At 42.5% G+C, this 27216-nt stretch overlaps 1 protein-coding gene, 1 long non-coding RNA gene and 1 pseudogene across 31 annotated transcripts in view; 2 read left to right on the forward strand and 1 right to left on the reverse strand.

Moving 5' to 3' along the window:
* LOC105477721 (dedicator of cytokinesis 9) overlaps positions 1-27216 on the forward strand; it is a 298629-nt gene that overhangs the window by 132648 nt on the left and 138765 nt on the right. For all 30 annotated transcript variants that reach the window (XM_071081085.1, XM_071081090.1, XM_011734482.3 and 27 more), the window contains exons 2-3: positions 2440-2556; positions 25622-25711. In XM_071081085.1, coding sequence (XP_070937186.1) covers positions 2440-2556; positions 25622-25711 — 207 coding nt within the window. The remainder of the gene's footprint in view (positions 1-2439; positions 2557-25621; positions 25712-27216) is intronic.
* LOC105477711 (uncharacterized) lies at positions 325-25670 on the reverse strand. The gene is made up of 3 exons (XR_003017183.2): positions 25591-25670; positions 11741-11818; positions 325-1016 (listed from the first exon to the last, which is right to left on the reverse strand). It is a non-coding gene; the product is annotated as an uncharacterized lncRNA (long non-coding RNA).
* LOC139359062 (ribosomal protein uL30-like) lies at positions 2567-15821 on the forward strand (annotated as a pseudogene).

Genomic DNA, 27216 nt, shown 5'->3' on the forward strand with positions numbered 1-27216 from the left:
ACCCAGCTGAGGATTCAGCCCTGCCCAGCCTGTGCCTGTGCCTGTGCCTGTGCCTGTGCCTGTGCCTGGGCAGGCAGCTGGGGCTGTCACGAAAGAGTCCCCCTGGCCCGTGGTTATGGGGTAGCCACCATGTAAGCCAGGGAGAACATGGTGTCTACCCAGTCTGCAGTGTTGGTCCACCTGACCTCTTTGTAATGGAATTTTAGAAAGTTATGTGCATATTTGGGTTTTATTAGGAATATGGTTACAGTTCCTAGGGAAAATGTTATTAATCACGACATCCATTCATTTTGCCAACAAGCATTTATTGACTGGTTACTCTGTGCAGTGTGACAAAAGAGTGAATCTTTTTTTTAAATTAAAATAGTTTGAAAAATATTTTCTGGGCAATTCTTATTTAAAAATAATTTGTATAAAGTTTTTTTTTGTCTTTTTTGAATGTAAAAACAGTTTACCATTACCAGCATTTTACTATATAGCTTTAAATTTTTGGGCTTTGCATAGTTTTAGTCTCTGTCCACATAACATGTATTTTACTTAATTATAATAATTGCATACTCGTTTGGGCATTGCTTTTTTTCTTAGCATGTCAAAACATCTTTGTAGAGTCTCGTTAAATCAAGTAATTGGAGTTAAGTATGAGCATGTATCTGTATAACAGGCAAAGCAAGTTGACTGCTACTTCAGACAACTCCAGAATCTCAGCAGCTGAACACAGTAGGTGTTTCAGTTCTTGCTCCTGGGGCATTTCAGTGCCTGTTTGAGCAGGCGGTCTTCTGTAAGGTGATTCAGGACCCAGACTCTTTCCATCTTAGGCTCCATCCTTTCCTCAGGCCACCCAGTTCAGTGTTGGATCCTGTGTGCGTGGCTGCAGAGGGAAGGGGGAGGGACCACGTGGAAGCCTTTTGTGGGCCCAGATGAGGCAGTGGCCACATCTTTTCTACTCGAATACAATTGGTTAGAAGACAGTCACGTGGGCACACCAAACCATGAGGAGGCTGGGAAATGTGGTTCACCTGTATTGGAAAGGAGACAGGTTTTGGAAACAAATAGCAAGCCTCAGTCACAATTGCCAATTTAGATGCCACATACCAAATATCTTTAATATACTTCTTCTATACAAATTGTTGTTTTTAATACATGAAGCATTTATTGAGATTGTGTATATCAGGTGATTATAGTTTCAAAAATAATCTTCTAGTAACTGTTGATATAATGGACTTAGTTACTTTTTTTTTTTTTGAGATGGAGTCTTACTCTGTCACCCAGGCTGGAGTGCAGTGGTGTGATCTCAGCTCACAGCAACCTCCGCCTCCCCAGTTCAAGCAATTCTTGTGCCTTGGCCTCCCTAGTAGCTGGAATTACAAGCATGTGCCACCACGCATGGCTAATTTTTATACTTTTTGTAGTGAAAGGGTTTCACCATGTTGGCCAGGCTGGTCTCTAACTCCTAACCTCAGGTGATCCACCCATCTCGGCCTCTCAAAGTGTTGGGATTACAGGCGTGAGACACTGCGCTTGCCCTGGACTTAGTTACTTCTGATAACATCTTCTATATGCCTATTTTAGCATTTGGCATACTATAATATAGTTAGTTGAATATGCATCTTTATCCCTGACCTAGCCCAGTCAATGCCTCGTATGTGGAAAGTGAGCCATAAACAAGGTGGCAGTGACTGCGATAGATAAAGGGATTTTAACCAAGAGATCTAACTTTGGAAATAGCTAGGAAAGCCATATATATTCTCTTCTTCCCTACTTACTCGTTACCTCTTTCTCATGCTCAGTGCATGCTAGGGATGGACGTCCCCATCCCCTAGGATTCGCCCATGAGCCCCGGTTTAAGTAGTACCTGCCCCCCTGGCTCTGACCCAGCTGCTTGCCTGGTTTGGGCTCAGCTCATTATCTTTCTACCTTTGGGTATTACATATTAAGTATAGGTATCTGGGGATAGGGGGGATATTTTGAGACTCAGAGAAGGGTGTCTTGGAGCCTTATCTGAAATAATGAGTCCTGTGCATACGTTTAGGCCCTGGGCCAAGAAGGGATGGTATTGTGGCTGGAGCCATTCTGGGCATCTGACCTTGACTGCCAGGCCGTGGCTGGACACCTAATCAGGGCAGCTCTGGCAGACTCTAAGGCTTGGAAGGGGACATACCTAGTCAGGGATGACCCAAGAAATGATTGGAAGCTCCACCAGAATGCAGAGCTTCCTTTGTGTTTAAATAACTGAACAAGCATCACTCTGTGTAGCAGGACACCATCCAGCATTTTTTTGTCCCTTTGGAAACAACTCTTATTTCTGTTTCTTTCTGATAGCAAAACTAGCATACTCTAATTGTAGAAAATACAAAACATAGAGTAGAGCATCTTAAGTTCTTTATCTTAAGAAATGGCATTTGTTTATGAGAATGTCTTGCTTATCTTTTCACCTTCCAGGCAAAGCCAAAGCTAATTGAGCCACTCGACTATGAAAATGTCATCGTCCAGAAGAAGACTCAGATCCTGAACGACTGTTTACGGGAGATGCTGCTCTTCCCTTACGATGACTTTCAGGTAAGTAACGTTATGTTTCTATCCATAGAACCATGTGTTTGATGTTAACAAACAGTATTTTTCTATGTATTGATTTATTATTTGGTTAGTTAATTATGATTTTTTTTTTTTTTTTAAGACACAGTCTTGCTCTGTCACCCAGGCTTGAGTGCAGTGGTGCCATCTCGGCTCACTGCAACCTCCGCCTCCTGGGTTCAAGCAATTCTCCTGCCTCAGCCTCTCAAGTAACTGGGATTACAGGCATGTGCCACCATGCACGGCTAATTTTTGTATTTTTAGTAGAGACAGGGTTTTGCCATGGTGGCCAGGCTCGTCCCGAACTCCTGGCCTTAAGTGATCTATCTGCCTTGGCCTCTCAAAGTGCTGGGATTACAGGCACGAGCCACCATGCCCGGCCTAACTATGATTTTTAAAAGATGAAAATAAGATGTTATTTAAGAAAGAAAAGTTATTTTATATTCTTCCAAGCATCCTTCATGAGTTGATAATTTTTAATGGTATTAGTTTTGCATATTAATTATAAGTATGCAAAAATGTGTGTGTGTGTGTGTCTTGAATAAAAGTGCTATACTCTGTCCGGGCTGATTTAGTGGGCACAAGTGCCTTTGTGTCTTTTGAGACTTGTTTTGATTTAGATTTTTTGGCCAAGTACCTTAGAATCTTAATGATGGGCTTTGCTGGGGAGCAGTGGGAGATTTTGTCATGCATTTTTTTAGGATGGCACTTTGGGAGCCTCCCTTCAGAGGCCGTGCACTGTGTGTGGACTCCCAGCAAAGGGTTCAAGGTTAGCCAGGAATGTCCTGAAGTTTACCTCTCTAGTGTAATGTGGGTGCTATTCCTTGGAAGAAATGTGGAGGACTCAGCACAGCTCCTGCTGTGTGCTGCTCTTTTGGCCTGTGGTTGAGAGACTAACAAGAAGCTGTGAGGCTGCTGAGTGAGAAGGACATTCTTCCTCCAGGAAGAATGCCTTGCAGCGAGTCACCTTGGTCCATTTGGAGGTTCTGGTTGCTTTCCTTGCTCTCCTGGGACCTAATCCTGGCACTTCTTTCTTTTCTCCTTTGATGCTCTTAGTCGGATGCTTCTCTACCTGATGCTGTTACCATTTAAGCCCTATCTTTTGTGAATCGAGCTGCCTTATATTGTTTTAAGCTTCACTGATTCTTTGTTGTTTGATTCCAAAAGTGTTATATCCATGTACAAAAAGATAAATGAGAGGGAAAAATTGAAATAATTGACATGAAAAGCCTCCCCACACCTTCTTTCTAATCCCACCCCACAGAACATAACTTACTGTATACAGCTCTGTGCATACTTCATTGTCTTTAGAAACTTCCATGTTAATAGCAATTGTTAAATTATGATCCTTGAAGTTTTTTTCCCCCACCAAATTTAAGAGACTCCAGCTTACAACAGAGGTGAGAATTTTCACAAATGTTCACTCTTTCTAACTTGTTAGAGATACATGGGCCCCAAAATGATTATTGTTTAGCTCTGTCCTACAGAAAAGGAATGCCCATGGGAATGAAATTGACTATTCATGTGGTGTTGCTGCCAAAGTAACTGGTAAATGGGTTGAGGTCATGCCAAAAAATATCATGCTTTGCGTACTTCATTACATGACTAAACTGCACAGGAACAGATAAATAAATGGGAACCTCTGAATGATGGCTTTTGCCTGTGATTTGGCAACAAATGAAAAGCAAAATCAAATGATTATAAATTATACTCCATGTTGACAAGATTTTCCTGTAGTGTTGTCTGAGGAAGCTAAAGGTTATCTCAAATTTCTCCGAACATGAAGTATGTGTTCTTCTTGGTATTAATTAGAGTAACAACTTTTTTGAGTTTGCAACCTAGAATGAAAAATTCTCTTTGTATGACTGAGATAAAATTGCTTAAGAAACAAACCAAAGAAACAAGATACAGTTAGTTGAGTGTCATCTTATCCCAAGGGAACAGGACACCTGGATGTTTAAGGAGTTGCAGAATCAGACAGTTTAAACTTTGAGAAAACTACTGTGTCCCCTTTGCTTATAACTACTCTGGTGATACCAGATGCAAATATTCTAGGAACGGCAAAGAACTCACTAGCATTTTGTGGGCTAAGGAGATGAGCAAATATTATTTTCTGTTTGGGGGGAAGTTTTCCTAGAGATTTAGGAGCTTGAATTTGAGCTTTGATTCTCATCACAGGAATTGTGATGGGCCCCAGTGAAGTTTGGGTACAATTATTTGTTTTCTTATAGACTCTCGCTTTCTCATCAGGTAAGGCCGTGTACTCTGTACTTTCTAGTTAAATTGTCTCAGTGGTGTTATTAACTGTCTAATTAGCTGGATGAGTGAAAGGTCTTAGCAGTGCCACAGATTCCTTCTCTCTCTGTTTTCTTAGGCAGAATAAGAGCAGAATAATTGTATTATTAGAGGCAGAGGGAACAAATTAGATCGGGAAAAGTGTTTTATTTCATATGGAAAACTAATACCAAGTTGGTTAGGAAATGGCAGCAGCAAAACGCATGCAGAGGGGTGATTTACTGCACTTAAATAATTAAGCAATATAAGTTAACTATTAAAATAATAGAACTTGGTGTACATTTCTGCCAAATATATTTGAAATGACAATTTACTAAAATATAAGCATGGATAGTGGTGATGCTCGTGTACATTTTTCAAGTAGGCACATGTTGATCTTGAGCCTTTACTGGTCCGATCCTAAAGGCATCTACATATTCTGGGAAAATAAGTTGTGTCAAGAAAAGATTTGCAGGTTGCATGTAGTTGCCTGAGGATGACCGAAGAGCATTTGCTACAACAACAGCAAAGAAGAGAGACATGAAGTAAACGTGAATTTTTAAAAATCAAAAGAATAGGCCAAGTGCAGTGGCTCACGCCTGTAATCCCAGCGCTTTGGGAGGCTGAGGCGGGCAGATCACGAGGTCAGGAGTTCGAGACCAGCCTGGCCAATATGGTGAAACCCCGTCTCTACTAAAAAATACAAAAATTAGCCGGGCATGGTGATGCATGCCTGTAATCCCAGCTGCTCAGGAGGCTGAGGCAGAAGAATCGCTTGAAACCGGGAGGCAGAGGTTGCAGTGAGCCAAGATCGCATCACTGCACTCCAGCCTGGGTGACAAAGCGAGACTCCATCTCAAAACAAACAAACTAATGAAAAAAATCAAAATAATACTTCCCAGCCATCAGGATATTGATGAAGTAGGCCAGGCACGGTGGCTCATGCCTGTAATCCCAGCACGCTGGGAGTCCGAGGCGGGTGGATCACCTGAGGTCAGGTGTTGGAGACCAGCCTGGCCAACATGGCAAAACCCTATCTCTACTAAAAATACAAAAATTAGCCAAGTGTGGTGGCAGGCACCTATAATTCCAGCTACTTGGGAGGCTGAGGCAAGATAATCGCTTGAACCTGGGAGGTGGAGGTTGCAGTGAGCAAAGATCGTGCCATTGCACTCCAGCCTGGGTGACAAGAGGAAAACTCCATCTCAAAAAAAAAAAAAAAAAAAGAAAGGGAATATTAATGAAGTAAAGTATATGTGATCGCCATGGCCAGGGACAGGAACACCAAGGGGCCTGCAGCCGTCGCTAGCTGATGGCCCTTCTTTTTGCAGAATCAGATCCTGTTGCTTGGGGGATCTCTGCCATCTCTGCTTTGGCTTCATGGTTCTCCTTGCCAGCAGGATCTTCTCTTCTAGATCTTTCCTACCCTTTAGAGACCACTTGAAATCCCATATTGTCTGAAGCTATTTAAGTCCACAGAAACTTTTTACCCTACTCTCTCAGTTCCTTTCCTACTGCCTGTCTGCACTGTGCACATAAACACTTGAGTATGTGGTCTTGGCCCTTCACAGCCTGCTTCTTAGGCTTCTTGCGTGCTGCAGGTGTCCCCCCACCCCGTGCTGTGGTCCTGAGAAGGTCTGGCTTTGAGCCTCTGTCCTCCCACCCACCTGCCCACCTCCACATGCACAAAATGCCTTCCTTGCTAGGTGCTAGGGTTGAATACCCATTGCTTACCTTACTAATTAGTAAAATTTTTACAAGAATTAGGTTATTTTTCTTTGATTCATCAAGTAAATATTAATACTGTTTGGAACACGTGGCAGTCCCAGTGACTAGATTTGTAAAAGTGTTTGCAGGATCAATGATTCGGTTTGGCAGAAGTAGGTAATTTCTAAAATTAAAAAGTGCAGGTAAAACAGGGACTGGAGAGTATTTTTTTTTCCAGTGATTAATAACCCTTTATTTTCTTATTGTTTTGTCATCTTACCCAGTTTATTTGGCATAAATCTGAGAACGTACTTTTTCCATGAGCAAAGTTAGAGGTAAACTTTAACAAGCAGTTAGACAGAGGTAATGGTTTTTAGATTGAAAGGCTTTAGGTCAAGCTGTATAAGTTGACTTGTCGCTTAAGACATGATGAGCCTCTGTTTAACTGAAAGTCAAGCCCAGGACGCCTGCCTTTTCCATCAAAGACATGGGATTTGGGTGGCAGCTGACTATTGATTTCCAGTGACGATTCTCCTTCAAGTGGAAGTATTTTTACCTGATGGTCCTGTTGGTGGAGACATTGTTAACCCTGTGATTAACCCACTGAATCTTCATCTGACTTTTAAGCTCCTTGTATCCTGACTTGTTACACAGCTTACTAATGCTTGTGCAACTGTGTAAAGTGATAGAATATGAGAAAAGTAGTGATTAGTAAGAATGTTGGAAGAAATTTATGCTACCATTCATATTTCATAAAAATTAGACTTTGGTGTTTGGTGTAAACAAACAGAGGATAGAGCTTGTATGGAAGGATAAAAAGAGCATGTTGGGCCGGGTTCGTTGGCTGTAACGTGCCTGTAACTGCAGCACTTTGGGTGACCAAGGTGGGAGGATTGCTTGAGCCTAGGAGTTCAAGACCACCCTGGACAGCACAGCAAGACCTCGTCTCTACGAAAAATAAATTTAAAAAATATTAGATACTGGAAAGATGGCAGAGCAAGAGCAAAGAAAAATCCCTTTGGTTCCAGAAAATCTGAAAAAGAGGAAGGCTTATCAAGCCCTGAAAGCCACTCAGGTAAAGCAGGCACTTTTAGCAAAGAAGGAGCAGAAGAAAGGAAAAGGTTCATGTTTAAGTGACTGGAATCATTCCTACATGATTCCCAGCGGCAGAAATGCAACAAGGTGCATCTCGGACAACTAGAAGTGAAACCTCATGCCTTGGAATTGCCAGATAAACATTCCTTGGCCTTTGTTTTACGCATCTAAAGAATTCATGGTGTGACTTTACTGGTGCAGAGAAGCATTACAAGACTTTGCCTGAAGATAATTTTCAGTGGTATCTTTGTAAAAGTCATCCCCCCAGAGCCTAAAAATGCTGCTTATAGTAGAACCTTATGTGACCTGGGGATTTCCAATCTGAAGTCTGTCCAAGAACTCATTTTGAAACATGGACAAGCCAAGGTCGAGAATGAGACCATCCCTCTGACAGACAACACAGTGATTGAGGAGCACCTGGGGGAGTTTGGTGTCATTTGCCTGGGAGACCTCACTCATGAAATTGCCTTCCCAGGGAAGTATTTCCAGGAGATCTCATGGGTCTTGTGCCCTTCCCACTTCTCGGTGGCCCATCATGCTACCAAGAATAGAGTGGGCTTCCTCAAGGAGATGGGCTTACCTCGTTATTGGGGTGAACACATCAATCAGCTCAGCCACCAGCTGAACCCGATCCAGAATATCTGAAAGCACAGTGTAGTGGAAGCACATGTTTTGGGTTTTTTGGGAATTATTACCAAGTATCTTCAGAAAAGATTATTTCCTGCTTAATCTTCAAAAACCGGAAAGGAAGGGTCAAAGAAAAGACAGTCACTTATGTTCGTGGCAGGCACCTCTCATCACAGTCCAGTTCCAAGGAAAAATTCCAGCGTTTTTGACATTGGCTGCTGCCTCATCTGAAATCAGCATTTGCCATGGAGGAATAGAGGAGGGAGTTCTGCTTAGTTGCATCTTCTGTCTTGGGGTTTAATATTGTGAATGAGTAACTCAAGCTTATGTACAAGGCTCCCTAAGACTCCTGTAACAGTGGACCAAGCCCAGGGGCATAATTGAGTCTGGAGGTTCCTGGAGCCTTGTTTTGAAGACTTGAAATACATAGGAAGGAAGGCACAAAAATAAATACTGAGTTGTCTGTGGGAAAAAAAAAAATAGCTGGGCATGGTGACGCACACCTGTGGTCCCAGCTACTCGGGAGGCTGAGGTGGGAGGATCACTTGAGCCTAACAGTTTGAGGCTGCAGTGAGCCGTGATTGTGCTTCTGTGGTCTGGCCTGGGTGACAGAGTGAGACCCTGTCTCAAAAGCACGTTGTATCCCACTTCTGGATATATGCCCCGAAGACTTGGAAGCAGGGACTCAAAGAGAGATTTGTTCACCCCTATTGAGATCAGCATTATTTACAGTAGCCGAGAGGGGGAAGCAACCCAAGTGTCCGTCAAGGGATAAATGGAGAAACAAAATGTGGGATTTACATCCAATGGAATATTATTCAGCCTGAAAAGGGAAGCAACTCCTGTCCCATGTTACAATATGGATGGACCCTGAGGGTGTTATGCTCAGTGGATAAGCCAGTCACAGAAGGACAAATACTGTTCAATTCCACATACGTAACGTCCCTAAAGAATCAGATTCATCAGAGGCAGAAAGTAGAATGATGGTTACTAGGGATGGAGGTGGGGAGCAATGGGGAGTTATTGTTCAATGAGAACAGAGACACAGTTGGAAACATGAAAAGAATTTTGGAGATGGATGGTGGTGATGGTTGAAAAATGAGAATGTACTTAATGCCACTGAACTGTACACTTAAAAATGGTTAAGATGGTATATTTTATGTTTTATGTATTTAAAAATAACGATTTTTTAAAAGCATAGGATTTCATTATAGGATTTCTGTGCTATATTTATGGGTGGGAAACTGTTGTCATCCTTAGAACTGTTTGCAAAATCAGGTCAAGGAGTGAGTCCTTAGGTGCTTTTCCCACTGATACTTATGGTGTATTACCTATATAAATGTCTTAGCAAGAGAACTGAAAAGAAAGGATAGGAGTGCAGACCAAAGATTATTCATAATTGACAATCCTAGAAATTTTACTTTTTGGAAATGTTTGAATACAAGAGAATCCTAGAATGTTCTCAGCATTGTATAGAAAAATGTGCTTGCTCCATTTCCCTTTCAATAACATCCTGAGTTTTATTTTTCCTCTGGTTCTTTTCCTCTTCTACTTACATGAGACTGATAATGATCTACAAATCACTGAAATGGAGAGGAAGCCGTGCCTGCTGCTTACAAAGGCCTGGAAGTCCCTGATCTCATTTCCCATCTGTCCTTTTGAAAAGAAAAAAACTTATTTTCACGATGTTTTGTCCTCACTTTTTTATTATATACAGCCAAAAGAAAAAAAAAAAACACCTCAATACTTTGTTTTTGGCTTTTTATTGAAAAGTGTTCTTTCATAAATTCCTTGAAATTTTTATCAGTTAGAATTCAGTGGCCAATAGTGTAACTTTCTGTGAGCATTGTGGTTTCTGGGATATTAGTTCATGTCTAGGCTTAGACCTAACTGAAAAATCTGGATAAATTATGTTTCTGGGCCGGGCGCGGTGGCTCACGCCTGTAATCCCAACACTTTGGGAGGCTGAGGCAGGCAGATTACCTGAGGTCAGGAGTTCGAGACCAGCCTGGCCAAGATGGTGAAACCCCATCTCTACCAAAAATATAAAAATTAGCCGAGCGTGATGGCGGGTGCCAGTAATCCCAGCTACTCGGGAGGCTGAGGCAGGAGAATCGCTTGAACTCAGGAGGCAGAGGTTACAGTGAGCCAAGATTGCGCCACTGCACTCCAGCCTAGGCAATGAGAGCGAAAGTCCGTCTCAAAAAAAAAAAAAAAAAAAAAAAATTCTGAATAGACACTTCTAAACCTCCAGGAGATGAGAATTTTAATTCTAGTTCAAGTAATGCCTTTTACAGGAAATAGTGATCGCTGTTTTTTGTTGTTGTTGTTGTTTTGTTTTTTTTGTTTTTTTAAATTATCATCACATAGTCCTTAAAAATAAAAGCTTACTTTTCAGGTAGCACTGATCAGCTGAGCTTAAGGGTATATTTATTTAACTTATGTTTATTCTTAAACAACTTGTGAAAGGACTCAGCTTTGTGAGGTACTTGGAACCATGAAGATAAGCTAGGATCCTTGCTTTTAAAATGCTCATAACTTAGGAGAGGAGATAAAGGTGTGTCTTAATATTAATAAGCAGGGGACTAGGACCCGTGTCATGACATAAATCTAGTCCCATGGGAATCTATTGTGGAAGTATTGTTTGAGAGCTTAGTGGAACACCCAGGTGCTAGGAGCTCTTGAAGTGGCTGGAAACGCGGAAGTCCAGCGCTGAGAGAAGTTGTGTTTAAAAAGGAAGATCTGGATTCATCCACAGAAAAGTGAGACAGGCAAGAAAGGGGCCGAGAGCATGACGGACTGAAGCCTGGGCTAGTGCCTTCATTTAGGAAACAGCAGGGGAAGCAGAGACAGAAGTTAGGCTAAGAACCAGGAAATGGAGGAGAAGAGTTGGAAGAAGGCAGGCAGAGTGGGCAGACAGTCTCTCCGCGGCTAGGGAGGTCCCGAGAAAGGGCAGTGGAGTTGGTGACCGGGCAGGGGTAAAGAAGTGAGTGGGGAGACACAGGTTAGAGTAAGCTGGAAACAGAAAAAGGAATCAGAGTGACTCAGAGCAGTGACAAGGTCTGCGGGAGGTTTTACCAGGATTGGGAAAGCAAGAGTCAGCTGAGAAGGGTGAAAGCTAGGCATGGAGAAGAGATGGAAGATACAGGATAATGTGGTCTGAGTTTTGAAGCAGGGCCTTTCATGGGGTCTCAGGGGAGGGAATTAAGGGTTTTTTAGGGGAAGAGTTGAGGAAGGAGAGATACTGCCAGCTCCAAATAGAAGGAGAGGATTGTGTATTGAAAAGTGTAGTGGCAGATGGTGCTGAGGGAGCTAATGTCAAGCTGGCCTGGGGCAGGAGGGGGAGCTTGGGCGAGTAAGGGTTTGGAAAGCAGACCATGAGGAGTGGCAGGGGGAGCAGCAAGTGTCATCAGCTTGTTCTCCCCCTGCTGGAACCATCACCACAGCCTTTGTCTGTCCCTCTTACCTGGATTAATGCGAGAGACTTCTCTCAAGTCTTCTGGGTTCTCTCCTTGCCCTCTTCCAGTGGGTCCTAACAGTGTAGCTGGAGAGGTTGTTTAAAAAGTGAGTCAGAGGATATCATTCCTATGTTCAGAATCCCCCAGCAAAGGCCTTACAGTGGCCCAAGGGTCCCTGTGACCTTGTTTCCCATTTACTCCCAGGCCTTCTCCCAGCTCGCCTCTCCCAGCACCCGCTGTCTGTCTGCAGCCACACTGGCCTCCTTGGGCTCCTGTCTCCCTCCCGAGGCAGCCTTCTGGCTTGGGACCTGTCCTCTCCCTGCAAATTCTTTACCTGGCTATCTCTTGCCCCCTGCAAACCTTTTTCCAAATCTAACCTTTGCAGTGAGGCTGTTGCTAACTGCTGCACCTCCATCCTGCGTTGGCCTTGCTGGTCCTCTCTACCTTGCTCTGATTTCTTTTTTCTCTGCCTGTCTCTTACGAACTTCTCACACTGGTATATGTTCTTGTTTCTTACGTAGACTTCAGGAGGCAGGGATCTTAGTTTTTAAGCATGTGGAACAAGTGGTAGATATTCAGTAAATATTTGTAGAATTAAACAAATGAATTATCAACCAAGAGGGGGGTCTTTCCACTGAAGATTTCAATGAAAACCATTAGCCTTGTTGGAAACGTCAGGCACCTGGGAATAGAGAAGAGAAAGGATGGATGGCCGTGATGGTGGCAGGACGTGGGTGAGAGTGAGTGACCCAAGGTCCTAAAATGACCTCCCAGGGAGTCGACGCTGGAGAGTCTTTGGAGGTGGACCCTGGACTGGGAAAAGAAGATACCAGAGGGCCCAGAGGATGAAGGAGCAAAAATACTTGGTGTGGGGTAGTTGGAGGGGTACCAGGGCACACTCAGGGAAGGGACGTGTCAGTGTCTGAGAGCTCACGAGAGGAGGGTGTGGTGATAACATGGACCATGGCTGAGACTTTAGACAGCTCTTGGGTGAGGAGAATCAGCATGTAACAAAGCATTAAATCATTTGGAAGAAATCCAGAAAATCGTAGATGTGCATTCAGCCCAACTACCAGGCCTACTAAACATCAATCAGATATAAAATCTAATTGAAGTAAGAAGTTAAGGGTAGAGCTCTTCAAGTGGCTATTTTGAGCATTTAAGCTTGAGCTGGATTCCCAGGTCCCTGGAAGATGTATGTTACAAGCTTTCTCATTAGAAATATTGCAGGAAAAGGAAGTGATTTACGAACATTTAGAATCATTGTTTCCTTGACTGATTCATTTGTTCTTTAATTTGTTTAAAACCATCTTGCTTAGCTCACCAAACTTCAAGAATATCAGCATTTGACTGTGCAAATTCAGTGTTATTTTCCTAAACTGAAGGAAGTGTTAAGGATGAAAATTGCTTCTGAAAAACAACTTCTATGCTAGAGTCCGTATCAGCAACCACAGAAGCATATTGGGGAAGCACAATTAACTTTGTATTTGTACCAGCCTTTCTAAATGAAGGTGGAGGTCTGATAGGGTAGGAGGATGATCTGGCCATGACCCCGCCATCCTTGAGTGAGGTTCAGCTGATTGGCACCTCACAGGGTTCTCCCGTCTTCCTCACCGCTCCAAGGGTATCCCTCTGCAGCCCCATGCGCTGTTACAGGCAGGGGAGGGTGTGTGGGCGGCTGTGTCCCCATGTGCCCTGGCATAGGACCGTAGGGGATGTGATTGAACATGTTACGCGGGAGCAGGGCACACACACGGAACACAGTGTAGCGGTGCCCTCAGGAGCCAGAGAACTCAGCGGAACCGTGATGCCTCCTGCTGAAACAATTAGGGTACAAGATCAGTGTGTTGATTTTTATGTTTACAAAGTATTTTATCATTTTCTTTATTTTTTTTCCTCAGCCTGCTGAGGGTAGTAGCTTTTTTTTTTTTTTTCCTTCATATAGTGGACACTGTGACATGATTTTTGTTCCATGTTGTGGTCAGGAAAACCTAGGATCAAGTAGGGAGTTGACATTAACTACATATGTAACTAGATAAAAGCACACACGTATGAAATACCACCGGTATACATCAAGTGAATGTAAGATGTTATTCTCTTATCCTGAATGAAGGTTATTGATGAACCCATTAGTCCATTATTGTATGTTTGTGTTCCTCATGAGAGGTCACATTCTTCTTTTCTTTTTAAAATGACATTTAGCTGACATTTTAAATATGTCAGAGAGAATGGTGAAATTCTACAATTGGTGGAACTGGATAAATGCAGACCATATTTGTAAACCAATAAGGGATAGAAGGACAATTTTATCCATGTGATTAGTGTATATGTCTTAGGATACTAAAGAAGATCAACGGGCATGGATAGAGGAAGATTTGAACTAAGGATATCATCTTCCATCGGGGTAGCCTAATCAGATGGAAATTTATGAAGTATACACTGTGTCTCCAGCATTCATTGCTATCCCTCTTTATTATGATTATTTGTAACTATGAAACTGCTTATTTTTCCCCTAAATAGAAAATAAAGCCTCCATGAGAATAGAAAGCCATAATTTTTTAAAAAAATTATAAACCATAGTTTTTTGAAAATTCATGTTTACATTAGCCAACATTCCTACAACAGTATTTTATCCATAGTAGGCACTTAAGGGGTATTACACAAATGGATGGATATGAGAACTTGGCACCAGTGGCCTTTGAGGTCATTAGAGCGTATCTCAAGGTGGCAAATCATGGGAGCAGAAGAAAAGGAGCCACAGTATGTTTGCATGCAAAAACAAACACACACAAACCAAGAGTCTTTAAAGGAAATGGAAATCCAGGTTTTGGTCTCAGAATTCCTAGATGTCATTTAACATATTACCAGGCACAAAATTCTCTATGGCTTCTAAAACAAAAATAAGTCCTGCTATGTCTGTATCTCTGCCTTCTTCTACCAGGGTTGCCTGGAAGAACCTAGATAATATTGAGTGTGTCCCACATGGGTTTGAGCAACACTCTCGAGTGTGTGCACGAGATCCAAAGAGGACAGATTCAGTGAGTTCATCAAAGTCCCCTGATGTCAGAAGTCCTAGAGTCAGAGTGCCTTCCCCATCTGCTTAGCATTATATCTACAAAGCTGACTCTGCGCTGTGTTTGAAGTAAGACTCTGGATGACAGCCCAGGAGCTGAAATGCTGCTCTGATAGGAGCAGCGTGGCGCTGGTCAACTCAGAGGGATTTGAGTGAAATTATACTCTGTGCATAAGTGAAACCTTACATAGGGATGATGGGTGGCACATTAGGGAGTATGTCTTCCTAAGACAAGTCCTGAAGGAAAGTTCATTGGTGTGTCAAGATGTGTAAATACAGTCATGCACTGCATAATGACCTTTCAGTCAACAATGGTGGTCCCATCAAATTATAATGCTGTATTTTACCATACCTTTTCTTTGTTTAGATATGTTTAGGTACACACATACTTCCATTGTGTTACGTCTCCCTGCAGTAGTCAGCACAGTCCCATGCTGTACAGGTTTGTGGCCTAGGAGTAATAGGCTATACCCTGTAGCCTACGTGCGTGGTAGGCTATACCATCTAGGTTTGTGAGTACACTTTATCACGTCTGCACAAGGAGAAAGTCACCTAATGATGCATTTCTCAGAATGTATCTCCAGAGTTATGCAACACATAACTATGATGGACATGTTTTAACTTGAAGCTTATCCACCGTGCTAGATGTCCACACAAAATTATGGTCCTTTTAGCAACTAAAATAGAATTCTAAAGAAAGACAACTGGCCGGGCGCGGTGGCTCACGCCTATAATCGCAGCACTTTGGGAGGCCGAGGCAGGTGGATCATGAGGTCAGGAGATCGAGACCATACTGGCTAACACGATGAAACCCCGTCTCTACTAAAAATACAAAAAGTTAGCTGGGCGTGGTGGCGGGCACCTACCCGAGTAGCAGCTACTCGGGAGGCTGAGGCAGGAGAATGGCGTGAGCCTGGTAGGCGGAGCTTGCAGTGAGCTGAGATCACGCCACTGCACTCCAGCCTGGGTGACAGAGCGAGACTGTCTCAAAAAAAAAAAAAAAAAAAAGACAACCAGAGACACATGCAGACAACTGGAAAACAAAAGAAAGTACACTTACTTACACCTACCTCAAGGTTGAGTGGAATGCGCGTGAAAGAGTTGGTAGGTGCTCTAGACGCTAGAGGTAGTGACGGGACCCAAGATGTAGTCATATGTCCACAGGGGTCTTCACTCAGGTCTGTCTCTTATTACTCTGATCCTTTCATAAGTTATAAACCTTCCTAAAACTCAGTTTTCTTAATCTGTAATTCAGTGATGGCATTTCCCCTAAAATTTGGTCCTCACAGATGTTTGAGAATCCAAAGAGATACCACCATCCAGGAGACCTCTGCATGCCCTTGCTGCTGCCCTTCCATTGGTGGGGAGACGCTGGGTTACCAGGGAGCTTATTACAACCTCTATTCTCTCCTCTAGGGAATGTCATTTTATTTTTGAGGGTGGCTGTTTTTAGTTGCCACTCTCAACTTTAGTTGTTCAGCAGGCTGAATCCCTTACTAAACGGGAAGCCAGACATGCCACTTGGGCCCCGAATGACCACAAGGCTACTCCTGGTTTTCTGGGTAACTCTCCTGTCCTCAGCTGTGCAGTAGTACTTAGGAAGTGATTTTAAAATTGCTTCTTTGTAAGACCAAAAAAAATACGATTCTTTACAAAAATGCACTTAATTGATAACTAGTTATTAAGGCTTCTGAACATTTATGTTACTTAGTTTACTGCATTTTAATAAACAATCGTGTGTGCTCTTCCATTTGAGGGATTTGAGAAGGTAGCAGAATGAAATTCATATGACCCTCAAAGGTCTACTGAAATCTGACTTTTTAGGAAGCAGTACATTATTTGGTGAAAGGAACTGTCTGACGTCTCACGTGTTGCTGAGACGCTGTTTCATTTGGAACCTCATGTGATCTCACAACTAAATTGTGCAGTCCCTCTTTTGAAGTCCCAACTTCACATTTACTCAGCAACATTCATCTTGTGTCAGGCGTTCTGCTGGGTATTGGAGAATTAAAGATGAATAACATGGTCAGATTCTCAAGTATGGCAGGAGACACAGAAGTATCTTTGAGTAATCTCAGCAGAATGGTACGTGTGCCTGAGACCGGTCTGAGCAACTTGGTGCCAGTCAGAGGGACCTGGTGCATTAGGGAATCAGAAATAGTCCATGTTGCTGGATGGTTGGAGAAGGGCAGAAGAATCCAGCAAAGTTAGTATGGTTGGTCACAAAAGGTCTTAGGTCATGCTGAGGAGTTTGGATTTTATTCTGGTGGCAATGAGGCGTCATTGAAAGAATTTCAGCGGAGGCATGATGCTGTCAGATGAGAGATTTAGAAAGACAAATGGCAGCTGTGCAGAGAATAGATAAGAGAGATGATAGAGGGAAGATGGGCCTACTGGTTAGGGTGCTGCACTGTGGTTTGTGCATTTTTGTACTTTGTACTCTGTACTTTGACATCAGGCAGAGTGAAGGGTGGCTCTGTTGAAGGACCAGAGAAAGAAATGGGGGACCATGCAGGTGCCCGTGAAGAGGAGCAGTTAAAGAGGCAGAGAAGGCCCCCCCACCTCAAGACCACCAAAAAGATGGATTATAGAATCTGTGTTAGGAGAGCTTAGGCTCAAATAATCCATGAGAAATGTGTAATTCTCTGCTCGTATCAAGACTCAGCCCAGCCCCTGCGGTGAGTCACGCCTGTAATCCTAGCACTTTAGGGGGCCAAGGTGGGACAACTGCTTGAGCCTACGAGGTCAAGGCTGCAGTGAGCCACGATCACACCACTGCACTCCAGCCTGGGCAACAGAGCAAGACCCTATGTCTTAAAAAGCAACAACAACAAAAAAAACTCAGCCCTTGTAATGTTTTAAATGTGTTCCTTGGGAATTGGCTTTCATTAAACTCCTTCCAGAAACCTAAATGGAATTCCTTCTTCAGCCTCTCTGTCCTATGCTTTGCTCATTTTCTTAATTATTAGCGAATTAAACATGGAGGCTCTTTAGGCAGCTGTTCCCTGAATATGGAATTTGTCTGACGTTAATAGAACGTCGTGGGTTAACTGCCAAGACATGAACCGTGAGGTAAAATGTGGAAACGCCCTGTGTAAATTTTAGTTTCCAGTCTAGCTTGGTACTGAATCCTCTGAAAAAGCAAGTCATATGCTCTGAAACAAATGCATCTGCCAGATACTTGGAAAGGTTTCATCACCTCTGCGCTCAGCAAGTTTCAGCGATGTTCGCAGAGTTGTTGAATAGTAATGTTTGATACTGCACTCGATACAAAATATTTAATGTACAGACCAGTGCAACCATGTGGGGTTTCCAGCAGATACCAGAGGGACATAATTCTGCAGAGACGTGAGGCACCATGCAGTTCGGCTGAGGCCTAGAGACAAAAGGAAGGAGCTCTTGTGAGCCATCTAAGAGGGAGTAGCTTGCAATCAGAGATAACTTTAGAACATGGATGTGGACGCTATCCATTTGGCCCAGCTGAGAACAATAAAAATTGAACCCAGGGTTAACTCAGTGAGGGAGATAGGCCAGGCCCAGGGAATGCTCCTGAAGAGCTCAGTCTTGGCTTGGACCTCCTGGGCTTTGCTTTTTGGCTGCATCCAGGTCCCCCCATCTCCTGAGCCCTGCCCCCACCCCAGGCCCACCCTAAGAGCTGCCCTTCCTTCAGCAGATTCAAGTACTGTTTCTCTGACAAATGCATGAAGTCCTCAGGTGTTTGAAGGGATAGTTCTAAGTAAATGAAAACAAGCACAAAAATAAGCACAAGCACGGATGCTTTACATGAGATTACAAAGAGGAGAGAGGATTGATGGCTCCACAGTTAAGCCTAAGGGTAGACTGGAATTGATGGGGTCTGAGGCCTGCTGAGCTTCTGTAACAGGTGGTCACTGTGGACCCCGGGTTTCCTTCTCTCGGATTTTAGGTCATCCTCAGTCCTCAGAGAATAGACCGTCTTAGAGGCAGGATCCCAGGTACCCTGAAATGCCCCTCCAGCTCCCTAGGTTTGCAGTCCTGCTCTCACTGACAGTTCACTCCTAAAGAGAAGCGTCTTCCCCTCTCCTGACTCAGTGTCTCAGTTGGAGTGCGGTGGTCTCCCCTTTGTTCGGGTTGGCTCTCGAGAACTACCTGGGAGGCTGCTGGGTACTCCCCATCTCTTCCTGCCTCAGAGCCTGTGCTCCCCTTTTGGACTGTCCCTGATGTTTGTTTCTCTGTTGAGGGAGGAAACTCCCAGCTCTCTGCTCCTTTGAACAGCAGAGATGTGGAGACACTGTCACCGGTTCCAGCAGCTGGCTCAGGTTACAGCCCACCCGCTTCTTTGGGAGATTGTCTTTAGCTCATGGTCCCAGGGCAAGGGTGGGCCTATTGTTGGTCTTTTAATTAAAATTTTATAAAATATGATGTTTTAAATATCCCATGGATTTGCATACTTCCCACCAGGAATTAAGAGGGCTATTTTGTTATAGTTTAAGCCCGTTGTAAAGTAGTTAATAAAAAATCCAGTGCCATGAGTTGAGAAGGTTAGAAAAATAAGATACATCTTTGTTAACACTCACTGTTATATTTATTTAAATCTACGTAGTGAATCTTCCCTCCTTTTTACCCAACAATTCTTTCCATAAAGAAAAATAATTAAGGTAATGCAACTGTGATTCAAAGCAAATATGGTATTCATCTTTTTTCTTTTTTCTGGATGCCTTTTATGTTTTAGTTTCTTACAAAGCAATTTCCAGCACTCAGATAAACCATTTGAGAGGAACAGACTTAGAATTCCATACTCATAGAACTGTGGGATTTTTAAACCACAAAGGAAACCTAGAGATCCTAGAAGAGTGTTCTGTGGATGTGGAAAGCTCAAATATCCCCCAAGACTGCACAGCTAATTAGAGGCAGAGCTGGGGTAAGGACTCAGGTTTCCTGGCTCTCAACTCAAATCTCTTTCCAATATCATTTCTCAAATTCTAACATCGGAAGTTGACTGAAACGATTCACTTCACATTTCTTGTGGTTTGAAACATGAGCTTCTCAGAATCTTCAGCTTCAGTGGGGCCAGGGTAACGTGTTGGCTGCCACCGATGGAGGCCACACAGAGCCCCGGCCAGGTTGGGGTCAGGAACGTAGTTAGGAGGGAGAGATTCCACATTTAAGCTGCAGAGACAGCAGTGAGTGATGATAGAAGCAAGAAACGCCAGAGGCCCCAGGGGTCGGCCCAGGTGAGGAAACAGGTACCTCCACTCACTCCCTTTAGGTGGGCCTGCCCTGCTGCCCAGGGCTAAGTGGCTTCCCACAGTGGCTCAGAAACATCACAGTAACCCCAGTGTTTGGCGGGGATCATTTCAAGTAAGAGGAAAAAACTTTTTTTTTTTTTTGAGACGGAGTCTCGCTCTGTCGCCCAGGGTGGAGTGCAGTGACCGGATCTCAGCTCACTGCAAGCTCCGCCTCCTGGGTTCACGCCATTTTCCTGCCTCAGCCTCCCGAGTAGCTGGGACTACAGGTGTCCGTCACCTCGCCCGGCTAGTTTTTTTGTGTTTTTTAGTAGAGACGGGGTTTCACCGTGTTAGCCAGGATGGTCTCGATCTCCTGACCTCGTGATCCGCCCGTCTCGGCCTCCCAAAGTGCTGGGATTACAGGCTTGAGCTACCGCGTCTGGCCTTTTTTTTTTTTTTTTTTTTTTTTTTTTTTTTTTTTTTAAGTAAAAAGGATCTATTTGAAATTTGTCATTCCAAACTGGACTTGGAGAAAGTTGTAAATTTCACTCTTTTTATTCTGGGAGCAACTCTGTGCTTTTCTAGCTCATTCTGTTAAAAAAAAAAAGAAAAAGAAAAACAAACTGTCCCATAAATATTGAGACTGGGGCTCTCAGGTGTCTGTGCATCCTCATATAAGAACTTTGGGAAAGGATGTCACCCCTTTTTCTTCCTTTTTAATTATGCCTGTGATTTTGTGGAACTTCCTGTAAGACTCCTGTCCATATTTGCTGAAGGTAACTAAGAATTTCTTAGTGTCAAAGGCCACATGTTTAACCTAAGTAATGATACTGACTGAAAATAATTTGCCTTCTATTATAATAGCTAGGAAAGAGCTTTTATCTATCTATCTTTCTATCTGTTGATCATCTATCTATCTATCTGCCTTTCTTTTTTTCTTTTTTCTTTTTCCTTTTCTTTCTTGCAGGTGCATACCTTGGTAAAGGGCTTTTATTTTGAAATTATGTTTATGCTGTGAGATTTCTATCCCAATAGTTATCTGAGATGCTAGCAATGTTTAGGTTTAATTTTCAGACACATATTACACTAATTATGGTGTGAAATGTTTTTTTCCCCCTTCCCTTTTCAAATGTACAGATTTCTTAGCAGAATGGAAATGGTTTGTTTCCAGACATAGAAATAGGACTGGTATGCTTTGAATACCCACCTTGATGTTGATTTATATAAAGTGGATATAAAGGATATAAACCCATCTTTTAGCAGAAATATGGTTTTAACTGATAGAAAAGTGGAAAAGAATACCACAGCTATGAAAAAGAAAACTTGGCTTATTATTGAGAAGCGCTTTAGTGCTTTTGGAGTATAAATCTCTTAGTATTGACTTGGACTTGTCTGTAAGCCAAATAAATAAAACTATAGAAATTTAATGTGAATCAGTTTGGCATAAAGTAGATGATTATCTGAATATGACTTTTAATACATAAAATCTGTGGAGAAATTAAAACAGAGCGTTCACTCATGCTATAGTCTTCCCTTGTCAGTTTCTATAATGGACCAGATAACTTTTTGTAATAATAGGGGAAAAAAACTTACATGCAAGTAAAGGTTGTTATTGGTAGATTCCTAGTTCTGTCTCCATTGACTGTTTTATTCATTCTTTTCTCCTTCCTTCCTTCCTTCCTTCCTTCCTTCCTTCCTTCCTTCCTTCCTTCCTTCCTTCCTTCCTTTCTTTCTTTCTTTCTTTCTTTCTTTCTTTCTTTCTTTCTTTCTTTCTTTCTTTCTTTCTTTCTTTCTTTCTTTCTCTTTCTTTTCTTTCTTTCTCTTTCTTTTCTTTCTTTTCTTTTGTTGAGACTGGGTCTCGCTCCATCACCCAGGCTGTAGTGCAGTGGCCTGGTCACAGCTCACTGCAGCCTCGAACTTTTGGTCTCAAGAGATCCTCCCATTGCAGCCTCCTGTGTAGCTGGGACTCCAGGCGCATGATACCATGCCTGGGTAATTTTTTTATTTTTAGTAGAGACAGGGTCTCGTTATGTTGCCCAGGTTGGTCTCGAACTCCTGGTTTCAAGTGATCCTCCCACCTCGGCCTCCCAAAGTGTATTTGCTCATTCTTGAAACATTTATTGAGTATTTAGCACATAGCTAGAAATAGTAAGACGTATCTCCTGTTCTCAAAGGAATTTGCAATCTGATGGGGTAAAGAAGGGCATGTGGGTACAGGAGAGTTTTAGATAATGGAGTTAGGGTTGACTAACTGTTCAGACGGGTCTCAGAGTGGTTTATAAGGTCACCATGGTACAGGATCAGACCTCGGGTTTGCAAGTCCGGAGATGGAATTTGGTCACCCAGAGTGTTTCAGGCTCGGGAACTGACTTGTTGCAGGCAACCCCAGAAGAGCACAAACCAGAATGTCATTTTATTTTATTAATATGCATTGAGAACTAGAATTCACAAGCAGATCAGAATATTATATTGGCTGTGTATTTTCTCCCAGTAGGAAAGTCTAAATGGGAAGCATATTATAAATAAGTGGCTCGGTGAGACTGTACTTAGAGCAAGGGCAATGAATTAGAAGACCTTAGCAGCTGATGGTATCAAACATTGACGGCCCCATTGGTGCCAAGCCTAGTAGTCCTCCCCTCCCCCATGGGTCCAGCCTAATAGGTTCCAGCCTTTCCTTTATTATTTATTTATTTATTTTTTGAGACAGGTTCTCATTCCGTCACCCAGTCTAGAGTGCAGTGGCATGGTCTTGGCTCACTGTGACCTCCACCTCCTGAGTTCAAGCGATTCTCATGCCTCAGCCTCTGAAGTAGCTGAGACTGCAGGCGTGCACCATCACGCTGCCTGATTTTTTGGTAGAGATGGGGTTTCACCATGTTGGCTAGGCTGGTCTTGAACTCCTGATCTCAAGTGATCTGCCTGCCTTGGCCCCCACAAAGTGCTGGGATTACAGATGTGAGCCACCACGCCCAGCTCCAACCTTTCTCTTAAACAGTGATAGAGACACTGACAGAATTCCTCTAGCCATGGAAGCCTGGTTCTTTCTGTTGGCCTATTCTTATCCCAGATATGGAATTTTAGTGCTGTTTAGTTCAAGGTCAGTGAGAATTCTAGGCAGTTTTTCCTTTGACTTAAGTTTTTAGTTCTAGGATTTAATAGATTTATTTATTTATTTATTTATTGGCAAAGAGTTCATCTCATTCATTATATCTCAATTTTGTACTTTGAACTTCCCAAGGGCAAGTTTATCTCCATGTTTCTCTTAGTTTTGTACTGAATATAACTTGTGCTCATCCTTTACAATTTAGCTTAAGCTAATTTTAGCTTTCCCTCAGTGTACCTTTTCTCGATGTCCTCTTCCCCACCTTATTGAATTTAGACTCCCCTATTTTCTCTCTCATATCCTGTGCTTCTGTGCTCTTTTCTCTATACTCTTCTGTACTTACCATACTCTAATAATTATTTCCTCATCATTCTCTTTCATCAGACTGTAAGTTTTAAAAGAATAGCAACTATATTTTATTAAAGTTTGTGTCTGCAGCTTCTAGCTCAGTGTCTGGAAGAAGGTAGGGACCCAGTAAGGTGTGGATAGATGGATGGATGGATGGATGGATGGATGGATGGATAAAGTAATATTTATGCTGAGTCCTTAAATGATCAGTAGAATATTTTTCATAAGACACTACAAACTACTCTCAAGATCCAACAGGCATTTACTGCATCTTACTTGACCTCTTTCGTGGCATTGAGTAGAAGGGAGACTGTGGAAACGAGATTGCAGCATAGTGTATCTCCTCAGTGCTTCTGTCGTAACTCTGTAGTGTAGCTAGTATTTGAAATCCATTTTCATGAAAATGGCAGTATTCTTCAGTACTATAACTTGGAGGTATTCCTAGTGTCTTACAATCTTGTTTTGGTTTTCTGTTGTTTAGTAACAAACCACCCCAAAGCCTAGTAACTTAAGACAATAATTTATTATTTTTTGCAATTCTAAAATCTGGTCAAGGCTCAGCGGGGTGGTTCTTCTGTTTTACACTGTAGGAACTGGAATGTCCAAGATATTTCCTTGCTCACATTGTGGTATCTCGCCTGGGGTGGCTGAGACCAGCTGGGGGATGGTGGGGCATCTTGTATATATCCTCTCTTTATGGGTAGCTTGTACTTCCTGTTACCATGGTGGTCTCAAGATGATAGAACTTCTTATATGGTGACTGGCTTCCAAGAAGGAGGTAGTGGAAGCTCCCAGTTTTTCTGAAGGCTAGGTTTGGGTGCGGTGCGGTGGCTCATGCCTATTATCCCAGCACTTTGGGAGGCCAAGGTGGGAGGATTGCTTGAACCCAGGAGTTCAAGACCAGTCTGGACAAAATGGTGAGACCCCCATCTCTATAAAAAATATAAAAATTAGCCAGGCATGGTGGTTCATGCCTGTGGTCCCAGCTACTTGGGAGGCTGAGGTGGGAGGATCACTTGAGCTCAGGAGGGTGAGGTTGCACTGAGCTGTGATTGCCCCACTGCACTCCATCCTGGGTGACTGAGTGAGATATTGTCTCAAAAAACACCACCACCAACAAAGGCTAGGCTTAGAACTGATGATCATTCCTTCTATCTCATTTTGTTAGTGAAAGCCAGCCCAGATTTAGGGAGAGGGGAGACAGACTGTGCCTCCTGGCTAACAAGGGGAAACCCTGTCTCTACTAAAAATACAAAAAATTAGCCGGGTGTGGTAGCAGGTGCCTGTAGTCCTAGCTAATTGGGAGGCTGAGGCAGAAGAATGGCGTGAACCCAGGAGGCAGGGCTTGCAGTGAGCCGAGATTGCGCCACTGCACTCCAGCCTGGGCGACAGAGTGAGACTCTGTCTCAAAAAATAAATAAATAAATAAATTAATTAATTAATTAATTAAAAAGAAAAAGAAAATGAAACCTTAAGCTCAGTTATTGAGGTAGACAGGATGCTACCCCTGCCTTGTCATTTTATTTAAAAGAAGCATTTAAGCCTAATGAACAAGAACAGTTCTAATGTCCCTTGGAGGGGAGGTTTCCCAGTTCATAGATTTGTTTAGCAATTACTGATTGAGGATCTTCTGTGTGTCTAGTTATCTATGCTCTTAGGCACTGGGGATGTGGCAGTGAACAAGAACAGATGTAAATGACAAGAGATGGGTGGTGGTGATGGTTGCACAATTGCATGAATATACTTAAAGCCACTGTATACTTCAAAATGTTTAAAATGGTAAATTTATGTATATTTTACCACAATAAAAGCAGTTAAGGCAAGTAAGACGCTATGTCATGGGACTAGATCAAGCACTTGGGGGTGGGATGTTAGGGACTTTGAAAGGGGCCTCTACCCTGCAGAAGGGCTGGCTGGAGGTATCTGTGGGCGCCTGATCCAGAAAGAAGCAGGAGCTGTGACCCAGCCTGGCTTTGGAACTTGAGGTTGCCAAATGGAATCTGTTGTGTGTGACCGAAGGAGGCAGCTGCACTGGATGGGGGAAATTGGAGGGACTCTGTGGGTGCCAGGCCCAGCTGCAGGGCACACAGCTGCACTCTGAGGCTGGCACCTGCCTCCTTCACTTACCCAAGGCTTTTCCTCCTGTTTTTGTTTCCAGACGGCCATCCTGAGACGACAGGGTCGATACATATGCTCAACAGTGCCTGCGAAGGCGGAAGAGGAAGCACAGAGCTTGTTTGTTACAGAGGTAAGGCTCTTTCCTGTATTAATTTACATTTTAAAGTCATTTCCCCCTAACTGCCTCTTTTTCTTTAAATTTCAAAATTGTCAAGAAAGTGTCAAAGGGTAATTATATTTCTATGATGGATGTTTGAATATGAGAATAATGTGAAGTTTTCAGACTCTGAAACTTGGACAGAAATGTCCACAGGGGCTATTTCTTTTTTACATTTTTATTATTTTTAAAATTTTACTTAGTTGGAGGGGGCTATATCTGACTTCAAAAAGTGAATTCCACAGAATTTATCTCATGGGCTTAAAATAAGCAGTAACTTATAAATGAATTCACTGGAAATCTGTGGGAGGCCTTGTTATTGATACTGTTTTTAAGGGTGACACACACACTTATGTATCATTTATTTCATTTATACAAAATATTTGCAAGTTATTTTCGACTAGTTTAGTATTCATGAAGTACTAGCTGATAATAAGCGGGATCTATTACTAGTCAATATATATTATTATATATATTGATTACTTTATATATTCCTGATCAAGATACATTGATTAATATTACTTTTGTTTGAAAATACAAATAAAATTATGGAGGAAAGAGAAATTATTTACTTTTTTATTTTTATTTTTTGAGACAGAGTCTTGCTCTGTTGTCTAGGCTAGAGTGCTGTGGAGCAATCTCGGCTCACTGCAACCTCTGCCTCAAGTGGTTCTCCTGCCTCAGCCTCCCGAGTAGCTGGGATTACAGGTGTACACTACCACGCCTGGCTAACCTTTGTATTTTTAGTACGGACAGGGTTTCACCCTGTTGGCCAGGCTGGTCTCAGACTCCTGACCTCAAGTGATCTGCCCACCTTGGCCTCCCAAAATGCTGGGATTACTGGCATGAGCCACTGTGCCTAGCCAGAAAGAGAAATTATTATAATTTAGGTTGTTTGCTTCAGTTTTCCCCCTTGGAGTGTTTCTTTTTTCCTTCAGGTAATTTTTGGTAGGAAGGATTAATCAGGTGTTTTAGTTTTGTTTCTTTAAGTTTCTTTAAAAATAATGATTTTTTAAATCCTGGTTTTTCTAGTTGATATTTAGATCATAAATATGCCCATCAATGAAACTGATTTTTATATAGCTTATATAAGGAAGCTATATATACTCTTATAAATAAAGACCAATTAAATAACAATATTTAATTTCCATTGAGATTTTTAAAAAATTAAATATAAAATTAAAAAAATTTTAAGTGTGTTCTCTCATCTTTCTGAGAAAGTAACTTCCTTTCTTACCTCCTTTGCCACTATATTAGTAAACTTAATTCCAGACAAATACAGCCAGATGTGTTTGTGAATGTAGTTATAAATGTCTTTTTAAGGCAGGTAGTGGCAAACTATTACCTACAAGCAAAATCTAGCCTGTAGCCTATTTTTGTAAATAAAGTTTTATTGTAAAGCAGCCAAGCACATTTGTTTACATATTGCCTATGGCTACTGTCACCGTGCAACTCAAAGTTAAGTTGTTGTAACAGAG

The sequence above is a fragment of the Macaca nemestrina genome, chromosome 16, assembly GCF_043159975.1.
Source record: "Macaca nemestrina isolate mMacNem1 chromosome 16, mMacNem.hap1, whole genome shotgun sequence".
In the NCBI taxonomy this organism is placed as follows: domain Eukaryota; kingdom Metazoa; phylum Chordata; class Mammalia; order Primates; family Cercopithecidae; genus Macaca; species Macaca nemestrina.